This window comes from Heterocephalus glaber, unplaced genomic scaffold (genome assembly GCF_053883595.1).
Source record: "Heterocephalus glaber isolate CG9 unplaced genomic scaffold, H.glaber_assembly_v1.0 deba00001452, whole genome shotgun sequence".
Classification (NCBI taxonomy): Eukaryota; Metazoa; Chordata; class Mammalia; order Rodentia; family Bathyergidae; genus Heterocephalus; species Heterocephalus glaber.
This window is the reverse complement of record NW_028258302.1, coordinates 7,604,928-7,625,464: the sequence shown is the minus strand read 5'-3', so window position 1 is coordinate 7,625,464 and position 20,537 is coordinate 7,604,928. Positions and strand designations below refer to the sequence as shown.

The following is a 20,537-nucleotide window of genomic DNA, read 5'->3' as shown; positions in this document are numbered from 1 at the left end:
TGTGGTCTGTCTTTCTTTTTTTTCCCACCAGTAAAAGAAATGAAATTAATTATATCTCTGATAGGTTTTAGGATGGGATAATAGGTTGTTGTACAGTCATACTTCAGAGGGCCTCTGTGTATTCATGCAACAAACATGCAAAGTGCTGTAGCAGGAATATTGTGAGGGAAAAGGCAGGGACAATCTCAAAATGAGGGAATGGGGTCTCCTTAAGAAGCTTCAAGTTTATGGAGGATATGATTAGTGACGTGGTCCTCTGGTACGAGAGAAAGATAACAACTAGAACAAAGCTATAGTGATCAAAGTAAAGAAGAAAGGGCATATTTGAGAGATAGGAGATAGAATTAATAGCACCCCACAGATGATGGGAGGGTAGGGGGAATAGAAGGTAGTGTGCAGGTTTCTACTTGAACATATGAGTATTTTGGGATATTCTAATCAGGATGGGGTGGGAAGAGACTCAGAAGGAAGTTGGTGCATCTTGTGATGAAAGGCAGTTGACCTTGTATAGGCTGAGTTTTGAAGTTCCTATGGGCAGTAGGATAAAGTTTCCAATAAACACTGGTTTGGTGCTCAGGCAAAACTACAAAGCTGCAGTTATAGATATTGAAGTCATACTCATATAGATGGTAGGCAAGAACAAGATAGCTTAGGAAAAGAGTTGAGAAAAACTGTACAATCCTTTGAAACTTAAATTAAGGGAAAGGTAGACAAAGCAAAGCCTAAGGTTCCCTAGTAGCTACCCTTGTACATATCCTAGATTCCCTAGTAGATACCTCCAGTGTGTGTGTGTTTGGGGGGGGGGGGTAATAAGGTGGGAGAAAAGAGTAGATGATAGTCTTAAGAAATCATTAACAACATGAACTGCTCATTTTACTATTCTCCCTATCTTGACTGGGACATTAACAATATGTTACTTGGGTATTTTGTAATACTTAAAATATATACTTAGTATTTTGTAAAAGTGACCATTGGAAAAATAATTTAAGACTAGGATTTCCAAGTTCACCACGACTACTACCACTACTACTTCTATCTTCCTTCTAGTCTTAGATACTTATAAAAGAATAAAATGAAACTTAATTTTGACCCTGACAAGTACAATAGGTGATGTTCTAGTGCACTAGATAGCACTTCACTTAATGTATTTATTTTATAACTTGTCTTCCTCAGAGCAGAAACTATGTTCTGTTCATCGTTGTCATCTTAGGGCTGTAGCATATACCAAGGGATCAATATTTGAAAATAGAAATAAAATGAGCTAGAAATCTGTGATTCATGAGTACAGAGGGGGAAATCAAGAACTGATACTGAGTGTGCAGGATGAACTCGGCATTTCTGAATCTTCAGGTAAGCAGAAACTTAGCTGGATGATTTATCTTTTTCTACTCAGGCCAACTATGGAGGTGCTAAGGTTTTGTACCTTAACTGGGTAGTACAGTTGTCAAGCATGTAAGTTCTGGCCTTCCTCCCTGGTACTGCTAGAGCATTGTTTTCTCTGTACACTGGGGTAGGGTGGGGGATATGATTCAGAGAAGGATTCTGGCAGAGGGCTCCGTGAGAAGTCATCACTGGCAGCCAGTGTATATACAGTGGGCCTAGCATCATTTCTCCAGAGCCCAAGAGTGTGACTTTTCAAATTGCAGAGCTAACCCATGGCTATCACCTGCCAGATTCCCTTGGGAAAGAGCCAACAAGACCCTTTTCAGCAAAAAATGTTAGGGAGGCTGGTTGAACTTGAAGAGCAAATTGGAAGATGGAACAGATTTTTCCCAGTTGAAATGAGATAAATTTATGACAAGTGAAACAAGAATTTAACAGGGTTGGAGGTGTAGCTCAGTGGTAGTATGCTTGCTTAGCATGCACAAGGCCCTGGGTTCAATTGTCATCAGGAGGAAAGGTGAATGGGAGGATGATTATGGCAAAATTTTGCTATACACTTTACTTTTAGAAGAATGATTTTGAAAGGGCTTCAGGGTTTTACTGTTGGTTGCTTCTCAAAGAGACTGAGAACCCAGGACCTGTACTGTCATCCTGGAGCCCAAGATTTTGAGTGAAGGCTCATCCATCACCCCAGACATCTCTTCAGCATTGTTTGAACACTCATCATTGCCCTGGCAAAGCTGTAGCATGTTCTTGTCTAGCAAGAGCCTTGGGCATAATGAGGTTGAGTATCTCCTGGCCAAGCAGACCCCAGAATCACATGGTAATTAGGGTTTGGTGGCTAAAGGAAAGGATTAGGGTGCAAGGAAAAGTCTAGCTTGAAGTTCTGAACCTGGGTCCTCCCCAGGCTGCTGTTTGAAAAGAAAGTAATGTTGAATTGGAAAATTAATGCTCTCTTTGTGTTTCTAACTTTCCATTTATTTCTTTGGCTATGGGCTGAGGAATACTGGCAGGCTTAGAAGATATACATAGAGCATGACAGAAGCAATCTTTCCAAGCAGCCATGTCAAGGAGGAGCTGGAAAGGTAGAGTTGCTGAGGAATGAGGTACATTTAGAAGTCTTCCACTTATATACCATGACTTCTTTCCCTAAGACACCTGACGTGGTTTATGAGGCCTTTGTGGCTTATCCTGCAAGAACATACCATCCTCTTGCTCTGGGCTACAGCACCTTTCCCATTGTCTTCTTGGCAAAGATTTCTGGGGATAAAGTAACATTGAGGGACTTGGTTAGGGACCCCTTAGGTCCTCTTCCTCATCTTCTAAAGGAAGGGAACTTAAGACACAGTGGAGGGGCCAGGGATTTAGCTCAGTGGTTTTGCAAGCACAAGGACCCGAGTTCAATCCCCAGTACCAAAAAAAAAAAAAAAAAAGAGACAGTGGAAGCTTCCCGCCTAGTTTTTTTTGTTTGGTTGGTTTTGTTTTGTTTTTGGTACCAGGGATTGAACTCAGGTCCTTGTGCTTGCAAGGCAGACAGTAGCCAGCCTAGTTTTTGAGAAAGGTGTAAGGGCTACTAATGAGAATGAGCTGCAAAAGGAGGGGTGTGGTGCTGCGAATTTAGCCCAGTGTTTCCACCTCCTGCCTCAAAAGCGTCAGGTCCCGAGTTTGATTTCTGGTACCAAAAAAAAGGACTGTGAGTACTTGAAGTAAGTGGATAAGTTCTTATACACATTATGTCTTGTATAATTGCATATTCATAGTAATCATGTAGGGCTGGGCATGGTGGCACATCCCTGTGATCCCAGCACTCTGGAGGCTGGCAGGAGGATCACCATGAGTTCAAGGCCAGCCTGAACTACATAGTGAGATCCTGTCTCCAAAAAAAAAAAAGTAATCATGTACTTTACCAGTTACCTTCAATTGCATATTACAGAATTGCAATTAAATTGGCTTACGTAAGGAAACTTGGGGTTTCATATTACAGGAAGTTCTGATTTCATGTGGCTCTTAAGGTTGGTTAATTAAGTGGCTAAATGATAACACCAAAGAACTAGAATGCAATCTTTTTGTTCTTTTCTTCTTTGTTAGTTTATCCTCATACTAGTTCATCTGATGGTCCCAGTGTGGCCACTATAATTCCAGGAAAAAATGCTGGCAAAAAAGTGTCTACTAGAAGTAGGACTAATTTTCCCCATTGTTTCATTCTAACTAAGGAAATCTTTCCTTGGGACCGCTAGCTAATCTTGGTCTCTTGTCTCAATGCTAGAAATGGTTTGTTTTCTCCTATTCTGTCTCTGTCAAAGTAAATACCTTTTGAATCATGTGGCCTAGAGTGAACTAGTCTTGCTAATCATGTTTACTAGCAAGAACGAAAGGCATGAGGGCTAATGGGTAAGCATCCAGGGGCAGCAGAGTAGTACACAGGTACTTTTTTTTTTTAAACTAGGCAAAGAACTTTATTAATCTTTGTTTTAAACTTTAGTCCCAGGCTTTTTCAGCTTAACTGTCTGCAAAGAATGAACTGTATATAAGCAAAAGCTGAAAAGAGCTACAGTGTCCAAAGGGCTTAGGCTTAAAAATATTAGAGATCTAGGGCCCGGGATTTAGCTCAGTGGTTCTGGTGCCTGCCTCGCAAGCGCAAGGTCCCGAGTTTGATCCCCAGTACCAAAAAATATATATATATTAGAGATCTAGATTTTATATATAAACAAAAACAATTTTTTTAAAAAGTCATAATATAAAATAGCAGCCCCTAGTAACTTCTTCTAGATTTTATCTTTTTCAGAAGTCGACTCAATTCAGTTTGCCTCATTCTTAGATACCTCACCAAAATTCTCCACAAGATCTGGAACCTCCTCATCATCTTCCTCTCCAATAGCAAGTGGTGCTTTCCCATCCACAGATTTTTTTAGGCAGAGCTTCAGTCAGTCTCCTTAATCTAGTCAGAATGTCTGCACCAAGCTGGTTTAAGATGCTAGGTAGCATTTTGTCAGTTTTATCAGCATGGCCTTTAATGGTGAAAATATTCACTACCAGAGAAACCTGAACTTTATGTTTGTTGATATGGGTCACTGTTCCTTCATTTCTAAACATATTCACCAGAGATGTTTACTCCCAACTTCTTTAATGAGAACTGAATGAGAACTTCTTTAATGAGAACTTGTTTTTTTTTTATCTGCTGTAGCTGTTCTATGAACCACCTTCTTTCTGTGAGCAATTCCTTTCCCCAAAATGCACACTTGTTCCTGCAGCTTAGTGAGTTTTTCCTGGTTCATGATAGTTTTCTTTCATCTTGTTGGAGTGGATATGGGGAAGTGCAGAGGGTTATGGGTAGATGAGTGAATAAATGAATGGGCTTTAAGAACTAGGCTCAGGAAAGTGGCTCAGGGTGTCTAGGGTGGACCAGCTGAGATTAGGGACACACACGAGGACAAAAGATGGCAGCTGGTGCTCTGCTTTTTATAGATGAAGAACATCAATCTCAGAGTAAGTGACCTTCCCAGAGTCACAGTGAGTTGGGGAAAGCTATCAGTCTCAGCTTTGTCTGATCCTAAGGTACATATGTTTTATACTGTTTTTTGCCACAGTACAAAGTAGCTTTCTGTCTGCCTTGTAGAAACTGCTGATGGATGCTGTCTTTTGCCAGTGAAGATTTTCTTCTTCTTTTTTTGAGACAGGGTCTTGCTCTGTAATTCAGGCTGGCTTTGAACTATGTAGCCCAAGTTAGCCTCAAACTCACAGCCATCCTCCTGTCTCAGTCTCCTGAGTACTGGGATTATAGGCATTTGCCACCATGCTTGGCAAAATTTCTTACCTAACACCAGAAACCTAGGAGTATAAAAGTGCTGAGTAGGAAAATAGTAGCAGCAAGGAAGGAGATGGGCACTCAGTCCCTGATGTGACCTGCTGGGCTTGTGCTTTACCAGCTGTTTAACACCATTTTTCCTGAAGGCACTGAATATTTTACCCTTTCCCTAATGGCCAGTGGTAATGATCATCTTGTGTGTTTAATTGCTATCTTGTTATTGTCTTTGTTAACTGATTCACATCTTTTACTCAAATATTTCTTCCCAATCTGTGACTTGGTTTTTTTATTTTGAAGAGCAAATGTTTTCAACTTTCATGTCTAATTTATTAATTTAAAATTCGACTTACTTTTATTTTTTTAGTTTGTAATTTGAGGGTCATATTTTAAGAAATTTGGCACTGGTTGTGTGGTGGCTGCTGAGGCACTCAGCATTCACAGAGCACTGATTTCTCTGCATCTGAGATCTTGTACTCTTCTTCCAAGAACAGTGTGAGCAGGCATGAGGGCAGAGTTTCAACCTGTTTCCTGAGCCAGTTCTTGAAGCCCATTCATTTATTCATCCATCTCTTCAACACATACTGAATGTTGTGTTCTAGGCACTAGCACTCTTCCAGGTACTGAGGCTGTGGTAGTTAACAAGCTATACAAACACCCTGCTCTGTGCCCTTAAGAGCAGATTCACTTGGGAATAAGTTATCCAAAAATAGGGCACGTGTTCTGAGGAGAGGCTGATCCAGCTTTGCCTTTGGCACATTCATCCAACATTTTTGCCTTCCTACTTTCTGATACTACAATTCATGAGCCTTTCACATGGGTTCACTCTGAAGAATTGGAATGAATCAGAGGGTCCTAATCCTACTCTTATCAATGTCCGAAATAAAGACAGTAGCCCACTTTGAGAGTTCATCTCCATGACCATGTCCCTTCTGAGAAGTTAAATAAGCCAGTATTCATGTAGGGAACTAAGTGAATTAGGGGAGTAGAAGGTCTGATAGGCCTTGCACAAGAGCTGGTGTTTACCCTGTCAGGTGCTACCAAGATTCAGATTGTGCGAAATCACGACTGAAAATGACTTTTAAGATGCAGTGTTTAAAAAAAAGAAATGCAGTGTTTAATCTGGTGACATTTCATTTACTATCTTCAAATTGGGGAGGATATTTTCAGTCACAGATGGGGATGTGAAGGAAAGAGAAAAATGAGGCAGAATTGAAGTCACATGGTTTCAAGTCCCCTCCATTTATGAAGCATTTATTATATGATAGGAGAATCTATTGAACCCTTTACATTGTAACAATAGTGAGCACTTTTGTTATTCATTAATATTTAGGGAGGATTTTCTTCGTGCTTTATGTACACTCCCTAATCTTACAGCAACTTTGTAAGGTACATGTTGTTCTTGTCATTTTTCAGATGAGAAAACTGAAGCTGAAAGACATCAAGTGACTAATCTAAAATCCTACATTGAGTGGGGGGAAATTGAAAACAGGCTATTTTTTCTCCTTTTGCTTTAAAAATTGTATTTTGATTTATAAAACTTTGTAAACAATATTGACGCCCAGGGGCACAGCTTAAAATCATGAATCATTGCTCTGCCTGCATAAAGTAATATCAGGTTTCACTAAAGCAATGAATATTTTTAAGGCTCTACTGACGGTGTGCTGGAGTTTCCTTTTAGTACTTACATTCTAGTGGGGAGATGGACAGTGAAATAAGTAGACAACAAACTACAGACTGCGAGAAGCATTACTAAGGAAATACTAGAATAACAAACGGTGCCCCACCATAGACTGGTGGCCCAGGAAAGGCTGCTCTGAGATGGCTTACAAGAAGGTAGGAAAAGAAGCGGCCTGGCATTGAGAGGAGAGGGAGGGAAGGTGGGAAGAGAGGATTCCTGGCCAAAGGATCCAAAACCAGAGAGGCTCCAAGTCAGCAAAGAGAAGCGCTTGGCGTCGCGCGGGGGGAATTGGAAGTCGACCAGTTCAGCTGTAGCAAGGTTTTGAGGGCCAGTCTTGAAAAAACAGGAGCTCCCTTGTGCTGGGCACCCTTAACCGTAGAAAGGTGGATTTTTCAGTATGACAAGGCGCTATTAAAGAGTTTTAAACACGGAAACCATTTCATATGTTTGTGTAATGTCTTCTTTTCTTCGGGTACTAGAGATTGAACGCAGAACCTTCGCTCTAAACTACTACCCATCCTTTTTTAAAACTTTGAGGCAGGATCTCGCTAAATCGCTTAACTGCCCAGACTTGGCTGGAGCTAGCGATTATAAGCACGCGTCACCATGCCCAGCAATGTCCTGTTTCCTTAATCCTTTGTGCCCAAACTATTTTGTACATCCCTCTCCTTCAAAAGAAAAAAAAAATCGTTTAAGTACGGATTGGAGGTACCAATTCCGGTAGTCCCTCGACTGCCTGTGGGACTGCGCAACCAGGAGGGGCGCGAGGGGTTGGAGGGTGGCCCTGGCCGATCCCTAGCCAGCTCCAGGTAAACGACGCTCTCAGGTAAGCTGTGCCGATGCCCCACCCCTTGGGGATGTCTCTGGCTGCACCGCCGACCGCGCTCCCGCAAGGCTCGGGCCCAGAGGCGAGCCGTGGACCCCGAGCGGGCCTGGCGGCGGAACTGACGCCGGCGGGCTTCCGGGGCGGCCCCCGGCAGAGCGGCTGCTCGCTGGCGTGGGGCGGGAGTGCGTGAGCGGCCGCGGGCTACGCAAGTTCCGCACGGGCTCTCCTATCCTCGCCTGGATCCTTTTCTCGCTCTCGCCTGGTGCGGGGCGGTCTCCCGACGGCAGCTCTTCCGGCACAGAGCGCGGAGTGCGGTTCTGAGGGGAGCCGCATCGCCTCCGCCTCGGGGCTCCCTTGCCGCCTCCTCGCGCGGGTGGCGGGTGCCGTTCTCGCCCGAAGCTCTGCCCCCAGCTCCATGAATGGAAATCGGCTCTGCAGGTGAGTCGGAGCCGCTGGACCGGGGGCGTATGGTGTCATCCCGCGGTTGTCGCCCGGGCATCGTCGCGCGCTCGCGCTGGCCCAGGTGCGCGCGGGGCGGGCGTCGCTGGGTTTCTTGCCCCGCCAGCGGCCTCCCCGCAACCCCGCCGCAGTTTTCCCGGGGCCGTGGCATTGGCGAAATTGCCGCGAAGGGCTTCAGTTGGGAGTTATCTAGGCGATCCATTATTACCCTACCGCCCCCTGCGCTTTTCTTCAAGGAGAGTGGAGTTTGCCTTCGCTATTGTTTTCCAGGTGGAGTTGTGACGGCGTGCGGTTCCTTTAGCCGCGTAGTGTGCCCGGTGGAGGGGGGTGGCCAGCCATCTCCCTTACCTATTTCTTGGGGTGGTTGTGAAGATGCACTGAGATAACGGATGCGATTAAGTTTGAAGTAGGTGTTGGTGCTACGTCAGATGCAGGCTGGCATTACCTCCATCCTGGAGTTCTCCTATGTTTGTGGCAGTATGATGTGTAGTTTCTGAGGAGCTTGAAAATGTCTCTTTTATCGGCCTTGACCACTGCTTATATGAGGAGGTGGATCTTGAAATCACTGACAGTGTCTCTTCATTCGCTGTTCCTTAAAGAAGCAATTGTAATATTCCTGGAAATTTGAAATTTGGGAAAATTGTTTTCTCGAGGTGGGGGTGGGGGTGCAGTCTTCCGGAAAAATTGCAACATGGACTATACTTGTCTTATGGAAAGAAAAAGAAGGGCTAGGGATGTAGCTCGGTGGTAGAGCACTTGGCTGGCATGCGGAAGGCCCTGGATTGAATCCCTCTACCAGGAAAAAAGAAAGAAAAGGTACTCTTTAGGATTAATTGAGGGATATAAAATAGGCGTTACATAACGGTTTGCTTACTAGATGACCATGCTCTTATGTCATATTTTAAAGTACGTTTCATCCAGATGACCACTAATTTATCATTTTCAAAATATCTGGAGGGGTCATGTCTAGTTACTATGGCATCACAGGTCTATGAATTTCACATCTCTTTCTCAATTTAAGAGGTGCATAAACTTAAGAAAATTTACATAAAAGAAACCAAAGACGTGAAAACTTTGTTGAAGTTTTCATGAAGTTTCATGAAAGGAGTATAATTGTCAAGTGGATGCACAAAGGCATTCAAATTGTGAGTGGAAAAATTGAGAGGGGAGTTTCTTACAAGTTTTATCGCACAGAATTTTCTCTACTCAATTTCTACCATTTCTCTGGTTCCACTTTTTGCCTTCTCCATATCTTCTTTAAAACAGAAAATTTGTTTAGATTGTGAAGACTCATTTATTATTGGTTTGTATATTTCCAAAACTATCTTGCTCTTTTTAAATTTTCTACCATAGTATTTGTTCTTACTGTTATGTGACTAACTGTTGTCATTCCTGGAAAACTAAACACGAAAGTTAAGCTGTTTATTAATCATTCTAAACCTTTTGAGAATACTTCAAAGAAAATTTAAAGATTTTTTTTTTCCTTTGGGTTTTTACATATGAAAATACAATGGACCCTTATGAACTGGGTTGATTCGTTGTAATGGAAGTTGGTTGTAAGTCAGTACAGCTGAGATCTGGATATTTAACTGGATACACGCTATAGATAACAAGAGGCAGCTGAATCTTTCATTAACCTAATTAACCCAAGTTTTTCGTATGTCAGGCTGGTCATAACTTGAGGGTTCACTGTATAACCTGATATATGAGGAACATCCTCGAAAATACTTGACATCAAACCACCTAGCCAATTAGTACACCTAGCCCAAATATGGCTCAGAAAATGTTTTATCTTTTTTTTTCTTTGGGGTGGTTCTTCTCTTGTGAAAACATACTCATTTACCTGTCTTTACATTGAGGAAGTATTGTTAGATAATTCTATCAGCCATATCCTTGGCTGTTTTGAAATGTGAAGTTCATTCTTGAGTGCAGTTTGTGTGATGATAGCAGTCTAGTAGTGAAGATAAAGTATAAGGTTATCATTGTTAAAAACAATTTTTCTTGGGCCGGGGATTTAGCTCAGTGGTTTCGCCGCCTGCTACAGCAAGCGCAAAGACCTGAGTTCCATCGCCAGTACCAAAAAAACCAAAACAAAACAATTTTTCCTTATTCTTCTGATATATATAATTGTTATACTAAATGAAGTTTAAAGCATAGTTATATGCAACTAAATTTTAAATTCAGAATTTGTTAGATGCATATTTTAATTAAAAATGTTTCAGATGCAAAGTTTTTTAATATTGAATGTTGGCTTTCCATTTCTGTTGTTTTTCTTTAGGATGGAGATAACCACGAATCATGACAGGATGTTTTAAGTTCAGATTGCTACATGGATACATAGGAAACTTAATTTAGTACATTAGAGGACTTCAAATACAAATACCATATTAATTGCTTATTGGTGAATAATTCCTTACTAAAAGTTGGTATTTGTCTATCCTCCACATTATCCCCTGGCTGAGGACTGAACCCAGAGCCTTTGCACTTAGCTACATCCCTAGCCCATTTTTATTTTTATTTTTATTTTGGACAGGGTCTCACCAAGTCTATTAAATTGCCAGGGCTTGAATTTGAGATCCTCCTACCTCAGCCTCCCAGAGTGCTGGGATATCCCAGTAGTTGTGCACCACCACACCAGACTTATGTCCTTTTTCACATGAAATATTTTCAATGATTATAAATTTGTTCTGTATAATCTACTGGTTTAGTATCATCTGTTTTGATTTAACCAGAAGAGGTGCATTTTTATTTTATTTTATTTATCTTGAGACAGGGCCTCACTAGGCAGTTCAGGCTGTCCTTAATTTACTATGCAGCCCAGGCTGGCCTCAAACTCCCAGTGATCCTCCTGCCTCAGCCTCCCGAGTGCTGGGATGAGAGGCGTGCACCCATGCACCACCACTCCTGGCTGCATATTTATTTTAAAATAATAGTTTAGCATCTGTGCAAATTACTCACACAAACTTGTGAAACCCTAATTTTTATGGTCCAACTACAGCTGAACTGAGTATAGGTTATGTTTTATTTCCAAATATAATGGGAATAGGAGCAGCAGAAATGTTCATCTAGCTACCACTTTGCTTGAAGACCTATTATTTTTTAGAACTGTACTACTCTAGTCTATTTTTAGATAAAGTCAGACTATTGTTTAGGGAGAAATTATACTTACTTAACAATGGAAGAAAAACATTTACTTTTACCATAAATTAGTGACATGTAAATTTATTTGAAATGTTTGGTAGTTGTGCAATCATGTAAAAGTAACTAGACTGCTTCTTAAACATTTAAATTTGTTTTTGACTAGTTGTTAGAGTTCTTTCTTAAATAGTAAACAAACAAAAAGTCATTAGGGACCACGTTTCAAAGGAGGGAAAATTGAATGTATAGGAAGCTAAAACTAAATCAGGAATGGGATTTGGATGAGAATAAGAGTTGTGGATTCAGAATGCTAAAATATGCCGTAGGTTCTCAGTGTAGTGTTTAAAACAAACTTTATCACTTTGTAGGTATCTGTATTGTTACATAAATTTTGTCTTGAAGGAAAAAAATGACTGCTACTCTTTTTGTTGGGCTTGAACTTGGAGAGTAGTAAAAGTCATTTTGTTGAATTGTCTCTTAAATTTTAACTTGTGCTGTTTTGGAGTGCTTTTGTAGTTTGTTGTTTGTTTTTTAGTATTTACTGTTTATGACTGGTCCTGTTTATAAATGTGCATGCTTATTTTGTTTTTGTTTTCGAATTTAATTTTTCTTTCAGTGGTGGGATGCTCTGAGGGAAAATTGAAAAGAGTCAAGAAGCATCTTTTTTTAAAAAAAACAGACTTTAGGGCTGAGGATATAGCTCAGTGGTTTTGCCGCCTGCTGCGTAAGCGCAAGGACCCGAGTTTGATGCCCAGTACCAAAAAAATAATGAAAAACATGATTCCATCGCCCTGATATAACCATACCATTCTTTATATTTTAAAATCCAATTCTAAGCTAATTTAGTTATTTTTTAAAAATAAGGAATTAAATTATTTTAGAAAGCAATGCCATTGAATGAAAAGAATGTAGGTGCTTAATTTTTTTTCTTTGGGAGATTTTTATGTAATAAATTGGTAATTTAGAATTTACTTATACTATATTACTTTATATATTCATTGGGATCATTACATTTTTGGTTCCATAAGCCTGGCCTGACAGTATATAGCAAGGCCTGGGGCCCTGTAAAGGGGGTAGTTCCTGGAAGAGTTCAGTGTTGTCTATGGAAAAACCCTAGCTCAGAGACAAATTCTTGCCAGATTGTCTTAAGCTGTTGGATTCTAGTTGAATACGGGTTTACTTTATAATAGTTATCTAGTTACATTGGTTTCTATATTGTTAAAGTTCTTGAGAATCTACTTGGAACATGAATTAAAAACAATATTTTGTTAATGTAAAAAGCATATTCTCTTACAGTACTTACCTAAAACTAGGACCTTAAAAAAGTGATTTATAAATCTTGGTTTTGGTTTTTTAAATGGATAGGGAAAAAAAAAGCCCGAAGTGATAGTTCCATTTTCTAAAAGATAAAACTAAAATGATAATTTATTTAAGATCATTATCTTTTCTAGTCCTGTTTAGTTTCAAAGTGTTGGGATAAACATTATTTACCAGACATTCCTAGTGTCTAAATCAGTTGTCTAGGATACTCAATAGACCCTCATTCTTGGCTCATTAACAAAACAGATGGGAGAAAGAATATTGTGTGGTTTTTCAACCATAATGGTTATGCTGTTAGTATACATGAACAGCCTTTCTGTATTTGGAGTTTTTGTGGTTTTCTGCCATTATCTGTGTTAATATTAACGACTTTCTTTAGCTAGCCACTGCTTAAAAAAAAAAAAGACTATTGAAATTCAGCAAAACCTTATCACACAATACTTTCTCTCATGTGGACTTTTTGTAGCTTTGTTAAAATAAAAAAAAAATTATGTGCATTTGTTTGGGATGTCAGTTTAATAAAATAATCAGAAAGAACTCAGTTTTATATCAGCCAGTTATTTTATATATTATTTCCAAATTGTCATGTTCTTGGGAAATCAGACAGGATCTGTAGAACATAGACATGAGGTACTTTTAGGTTTTTTATAAATGAAAGAAAATTTTGTAAGAAAATGTTCTCAATTGTAGGCTTACATAATACTGTTTTTAAGTCATTACTAATACTTTTATTCTGATTGATTTCTAAATCTTTTAGAATAAGAGAATATTTTTCTGAATTTTAAAATTGTTTAAAGAATACATTGTTAATGGGCTACTTAGATAATGTCTCCTCTTATTTTCAGGGGACAAAATGCCTTTTTAAAAACTCTTCTTGGGCCAGGGATTTAGCTCAGTGGTTCTGCCGCCTGCCTCGCAAGCACAAGGTCCAGAGTTCGATCCCTGGTACCAAAAAAAAAAAAAAAACTCTTCTCCCTGGGCTGGGGATTTACCTCAGTGGTCCTGCTGCCTGCCTCCCAAGTGCAAGGTCCCGAGTTTGATCCCTGGTACCAAAAAAACTTCCCCATACCTACCCTCTGAGAAATTTAACCCTCAATAGACTGAATGTTCTGGAAGTGATTTAGTAAACATAGTAAATGTGAGTGTGATAATAAGTACAATACAATATATTTGGAAAGATTTATTAAATGAATAAGAGGAATTTCAAATTAGCAGATAGGAGCTTACCAAAGTCCCATACTAATGTTTTTGAGTTGGCCTTGGTTTAAAATGTATAAAATCAGGGCCGGGGCGGGGGGATTTAGCTCAGTGGTTCCACCGCCTGCCTAGCAAGCACAAGGACCAGAGTTCAATCCCCAGTACCAAAAAAAAAAAAAAAATCAGGGCCGGGAATGTAGCTCAGTGGCACAGCACCTGCCTGGCAAGCGTGAGGCCTTGAGTTCGATTTCCAGCACCACAATAAATAAATAAATGTATAAAATCAGAGGCATTTTACTATGTCAAATGTAGAGATCAATATATTTTTCTAAAATAAAAATATTTTTTTGTTTATAACATGTTTACTATTTTAAAAAACAGTATAGGAGGGGCCGGGGATTTAGCTCAGTGGTTCCAGTGCCTGCCTCACAAGCGCAAGGATCCGAGCTCTATCCCCGGTACCAAAAAAAAAAAAGAAAACCAATCCAGCAAACAAACAAAAAAAAACAGTACAGGAATGTCTAAAATAGAAACTGAAAATAATAATATCTTCCAGATAGAACTAGTAATTTTTTCTTCCATATCTTTTTTTGTTGTTGTTTGTTTGTCTTTGGTACCAGGGATCGAACTCAGGACCTTGCGCTTATGAGGCAGGCGCAGTGCCACTGAGCTAAATTCCCGGCCCTCTTCCATATCTTTTTTAAGCATCCATTTTATGAATTTGTTTTTTTTGGTATTAGGAATTGAACCTGGGGCCTGCTTTTTCTTCTCAGTTATGTATCATCAATAGTTATAACATGTCATTATTTGCATCTGTGTGGCAATATAATAATTTTTACTGCATAACATTTAAATTTTTTTCTATATATTATTTAGTCTCATTGGCAGTGGTTTAGTTTTTTTCAGTGTTTCATTATTATGAATAAAACTGTGTGCTAAGTATCCTAGTATACTACATAGGTTTTTGTAAGTTGGCCCAATACTTAAAGATAAATTCCTAGAAGTAGAATTATTGAAATAGGTATTCTTTGAATATTAAAGCAGAAGTTCCAGTGAAAATCCCATAATTTATTAATATACTATACTATAGTATATGCAGTGGCTGATTTTGATTTACTGATTGCTTTTTTCTCTCTCTCTCTTTTCGTAGTGGGGCTTTAACCCAGGGTCTTTGCATTGAGCTACATTTCTAGCCATTGCAACTCTCCTTCCCTTTTAATTTAAATTTTTTATTTTAAAACAGGGTCTTGCCAAGTTGTTAAGTTGCCCAGGCTGGTCTTAAATTTATGATCCCTGCCTTACCTCCCAGAGTACCCAGATTGCAGACATGTATCACACTTAACTCACTGCGTTTATCACTCACATTTACTGTAGGCTATTACTTAACTTCAGACTTAATGACTAGTTGCTTTTTTCTTTTTTTTTTTTTGGTACCAGGGATCGAACTTGGGTCCTTGCAGTTTCAAGGCAGGTGGTGGAACAGACTTAATGACTAGTGCAAGAAATAACATCAAGAATCAACAAATGGGGTCATATAAAATTAAAAAGCTTCTGCACAGCAATAGAAACAATCAACAATGTGAAGAGACAATCCACCGAATGGGAAAATTTTTTTTTGCCAGGTATTCTTCAGATAGAGGACTAATATGTAGAATATATAAAGAACTCAAAAAAATAGGCCCCTTCATATAAAATACAGAATCAAAAAATGGGCAACTGAAATGAATAGACACTTCTAAGAAGAAGTACAAATGGCTAATAAGTAACATAAAAAATGTTCAATGTCAGTGGCCATTAGAGAAGTGCAAATTAAAACAATACTGAGAATTTGATTTTACTTCACAAAGCATGGGTATAATCGAAATCAAATAATGCTGGAGAGGCTGCAAGGGAAAAGGAACCCTTCTACATTGTTGGTAGGAATGTAAACTAGTTCAGCCATTATGAAAATAAGTATGGAGATTCCTAAAAAAAAAAACCCTAAAACTAAAAATTCAGTTTGACCCAGCTATCCCCTTCTAGGTATTTTCCCAAAGGAGTTAAAAGATATATGACAGTAATACATACATAACCATCTTTATAGCAGCACAACTCATATAATAGCTGAATCTTGGAAGCAGCCTATATATCCATCAACAGATGAATGGATGAAGAATGTATTTATACACAATGGAGTACTACTCTGCCATAAAGAAGGCTAAACTTGAGTCATTTGTAGGAAAATGGATGTACCTTGAGACCATAAGTGAAATAAATCAGACACACAAGGTTAATCATTGCATGATTTCTCTTACTTGAGAAACCCAAAATATAAATAGCCAAATAAAAGATAATAGGAAATAGCAAGATAGATCTTTTGCAAAAGGGAAAGGGACCAGGCTAGGAATTTAGCTCAGTGGTGCCCGGATCTGCCTTGTAAACGCAAGGTCCTGAGTTCGATCCCCAGTACCAAAGAAAGAAAAAGGAAAGGGACCAAGCCATAGAGGGGGAGGGGGTACGGAAAGGGGATGAAGAAAAGAATTAAGAGGTGTTATGTATGTGTACCAACTCCCAGGAGGAATTGTAATAATTATGTACTGCAAGTATGTACTAATAAAAAATAAAAATTGAAAAAGAAATTCCAGATATTGTTTTGTATGTCCGTGTAATTACATTTTCAAGACTGTGGTAATATATTTGTGTGTGTGTGTGTATTTTTTGTTTTTGTTTTCCCAAGTAGTGGTGATTAAAGTTAGGGACACTGAGCTAGATATCCCAGCCCTTCTTATTATATTTTTAGACAGAATTTCACTATGTGGCCTAGCATTGTGGTGAACTTACACTCCCAGTACCTCAGCCTCCTGAGTGGCTGGGATTACAGGTATGTGCCCCCACAACTGGCTATGTATTCATTAAATAACTAAAATATACTTCTGGAATTGGAAGCATAATGTATTCACAAAAATGTTTCTTCCATTAGAATATTGTTCATTGCTTACTCATGAAACAGAATTTTGGCTTTTGTCAGATTGAATGAAGTGCACCAGACAAATAATGGAGAAAAGATTGGTTTAAAAAATGTGATATATGGTAGTGTAAAAAGCATAGGTTTTGGAGACATTCTGGTTCTCAAATTAACTGTGACATTAATAATGTGTCAATGTAGGTTCAGTTGTAACAAATGTGAGGGATGTTGATAGTGAATATATAGAGGCAGGGAGCATTGGTAAATCTAACCTCCCATCAATTTTTCTTTGAGTTTAAAACAGCTGTAAAAATAGTCTTTTAAAAATTAATTTTGATTTTGTGCAACTTTGATTTTGATTTTGACCTTAATTTCTTTATCTGTTCAATAGGGGAGTAAAAAGAGAATAAGTATGAAAAGAAAATGACCTTTCTTCTCTGCTTATTCTAGAAGACATTTTATTACAGAAAATTTAGAATATATACCCATAGGCAGAATTGTACAATAAACTCCCGTGTACCTATAACCCAAACCAAAACAATCATCAACCCACATCTAGTAATAACCCTTCTACTTTCCTCTCCTCTGTATTTGCATGTGTATGTGAGGTTTTTTTGTTTTGTTTTGTTTTTTGTTTGTTTGTTTTTGGTACCGGGGATCGAACTCAGGTCCTTGCACTTGCGCAGCAGGCGGCGAAACCACTGAGCTAAATCCCTGGCCGTTTTTTTTTTTTTTTTTTTTTTTTTTTTTGGTACCAGGGATCGAACTTGGGACCTTGCGCTTGCGAGGCAGGTGCAGGAACCCCTGAGCTAAATCCCCGGCCCTGTTTTTTGTTTTATGAAATGGGTCTTGCTTGGTATGTAGTTCAGGCTTTCCTTGAACTCACTATGTAGCCCAGACTGCCCTTGAACTAATGTCAGTCCCCCTGCCTTAGACTACCAAGTGCTGGGATTACAGGTTTCACCGCCATGCCCAGCTTTTTCTTTTGTATTTTTTTAAGCATATTCTAGATATGATATGTTTCACTCAGAAGTACTTAGTATCTATAAAAGATATGGACTCTTTATTTATTTATTTATTTATTTATTGGTACTGGGGATCAAACTCCGGTCCTTGCGCTTGCAAGGCAGGTGGTGGAACCACTGAGCTAAATTCCCGGCCCTGGACTCATAGACACAGTACCAATATCACAGAATAATAATAACAACAAGTCTTTATATTTCAAATCTACTTTAACATAACTATATCTACCACCTACCTCACCACCTACCGCAGTCCTCTGGATTGAATCTAGGGATCTTCTTTCATTTTTGAGTCAGGATCCAAATAAGTTTTACACACTGTGATTGATTAATATCTTTGAAGTAAATTAAGATTGATATATTTTATTTATTTTATTTTATTTTTTGGAACTGGGGATCAGCACATTGCCCAAGATACAGTTAAGATCTTGCTAAGTTTTAGCTGTTATACATTATCTAATCTGATCCTGACAATCATTTTTAAAAAGGCAAGCCAGTTATTATCCCCATTTTGTAGATCAGGAAACAGATCCCCCCATCCCCATAAGTATTTGGCAATGGTCAAATAGTTACATAAGTGACAGTGCTAGACATGGCCTAGCCTAGAATTTCTATACTATTACTTATTTTTAGAAAAGGTAAAATCTTTCCTGTAAGATAGTAGAAAAAATTACGTTCTTGGAAGAGATTTTTTAGAAATGTATGAAAGCAAATTTAAAAACAAATGTTTCAGGCAATCTTTTAATGTTCTTTCATCCATACTGAATAAAGTTAACTTTTATTCCCAATAGATCCTTTTCATATATTGCTGGATTTAATTTAAAATTTTGTGAGGATTTTTGTATGTGTGTTCATGAATGATTTTTCTTTTTCATAATGCTTTGTCAGGTTTTAGTATCTTGTCAGAGTATTTTCTGACATCATAAATTGAATTGGGGGATGTTTACTTTTTTCTTATTCTCTGGAAGGGTTTGTGTAAGATTGGTATTGTATTTTTCCCTAAATGTTTGATGTAATTTTCTAGTGAAGCCATCTGGATCTTCAGGGGTTTTGTTTGTTTGTTTGTTGTTGATATATGTGGAAATAGTTACAGTTTTCAAATAGTTTTAAGCCTTTCAGGTTTTAAATTTTTTTCTTTTTGTTTTTTGGTACTGGGGATCAAACTCTGGACCTTGTGCTTGCGAAGCAGATGGTGGAACCACTGAGCTAAATCCCTGGCCTTCTTTTCTTTTCTTTTTTTTTTGAGCTAGGTTCTCGCCGAGTTGTATAAGCGGGGCTCAAACTTGTGATCTTCTTGCCTCAACCTCCCAGAGTGGTGTGTTGAGTTTATAGGTGTTAACACAGTACGGCTTTTTTTTTCCCTAGAATTTTTTAAACATAAGTTTTAATTTATTCAGATAAGTTATTTATTAACTGAATTTATTATTTGAACTTTGAGTAATGAAGCTGTAATATTTTGAGCTTTAAAAATTTAATGGTGGGCAGGGGATTTAACTCAGTGGTTTTGCCGCCTGCTGCGCAAGCACAATGACCTGAGTTCAATCCCTGCTACCAAAAAAAAAAAAAAAAAAAAAAAATTAAATGGTACCACAGAGTGAAACGCATTCATTCAGTCAAAAATTTTAAAAAGCTGAGCATGGTAGGCACACCTGTAATCCCAGCTCTCTGGGATGCTAAGGCAGGAGGATCACAAGTTTGAGCCCAGCTGACCAGTTTTTCGCTTTAGCCAGGCCCTCTCTCAAAATAAAAAATAAGGGGCCAGGGATCTAGCTCAGTGGCACCGCACCTGATTTGCAATCAAAAAGTCTTGAGTTCGATCCATGGTACTGAAAAAAAAAAAAAAGAAAGAAAGGCAGGGGATATAGCTCAAGGCAGAGGTCCTAAGTTCAATCTCCCAATACCTCCAAAAAGTTTTTTAAAAATTAAATCAATAGGGGCCGGGGATTTAGCTCAGTGGTGCTGCCGCCTGCCCCACAAGCGCAAGGACCCAAGTTTGATCCCCGGTACCAATCAGTCAATCAATCAGTTAATCAATAAATAAATACATGCTATGTATCACTTAGGCTTTTGTAAAAAAATTGTGGTAAGGGGCCGGGGATTTAGCTCAGTGGTTCCGCCACCTACTTCGCAAGCACAAGGTCCCGATCCCTGATACCAAAAAAACCCCAAAAAAACAAAATTGTGGTAAGATACAGGTCATTAAATTTATCATCTTAATGCTTTAAAATGTACGGTTCCCTGGTGTAAGTACCTTTACATGGTTGTGCAGCCAGACTCCACAATTCGCAAAACTGAAACTATACCATTAAACAACTCCCCGTTAGCTCCTGCCATATCCCCTAGCAACCAAACTTCTACAGTGTCTTTTATAAAATTGTCTACTCTAGGCCTCTAATATAAGGGGCTAACACAGTACTTATCTTTTTGTGACTGGTGGTTTCACTTAGCATTATGTCCTCAAGGTTTATCTTCATTACAATGTAATATATCATTACATGTATCAGAATTTTTTCTTTTTCAAGGTTGAATATTTTTCCATCGTGTATATATACCACATTTTGTTTAACCATTTATCCACCGGTGGGCACTTCAGTTGATTCCACTTTCTGGTGTTGTAAATAATGCTCCAGTGAACATGAATGTACCAATATCTCTTCATTCAATTCTTGAGTAATTTTTTTTCTTTTTGGTACTGGGGATCGAACTTGGGACCTTGTGCTTTCGAGGCAGGTGGCGAGACCACTAAGCTAAATTCCCAGCCCTCT

General features: G+C 38.8%; 1 protein-coding gene across 5 annotated transcripts in view; it reads left to right on the top strand.

Moving 5' to 3' along the window:
- The first annotated feature begins 7,849 nt into the window (after window positions 1-7,849).
- LOC101716266 (argonaute RISC catalytic component 3) overlaps window positions 7,850-20,537 on the top strand; it is a 119,305-nt gene continuing 106,617 nt past the window's right edge. For 2 of the 5 annotated variants that reach the window (XM_087215301.1, XM_021263316.2), the window contains exon 1: window positions 7,854-8,130. In XM_087215301.1, the coding sequence (XP_087071427.1) occupies window positions 8,112-8,130 (19 nt within the window). In that variant the 5' untranslated portion in view covers window positions 7,854-8,111. Of the gene's footprint in view, window positions 8,131-20,537 lie in introns of all 5 variants that reach the window. The other 3 variants (XM_087215299.1, XM_021263315.2, XM_004850944.3) reach the window with 2 other exon arrangements.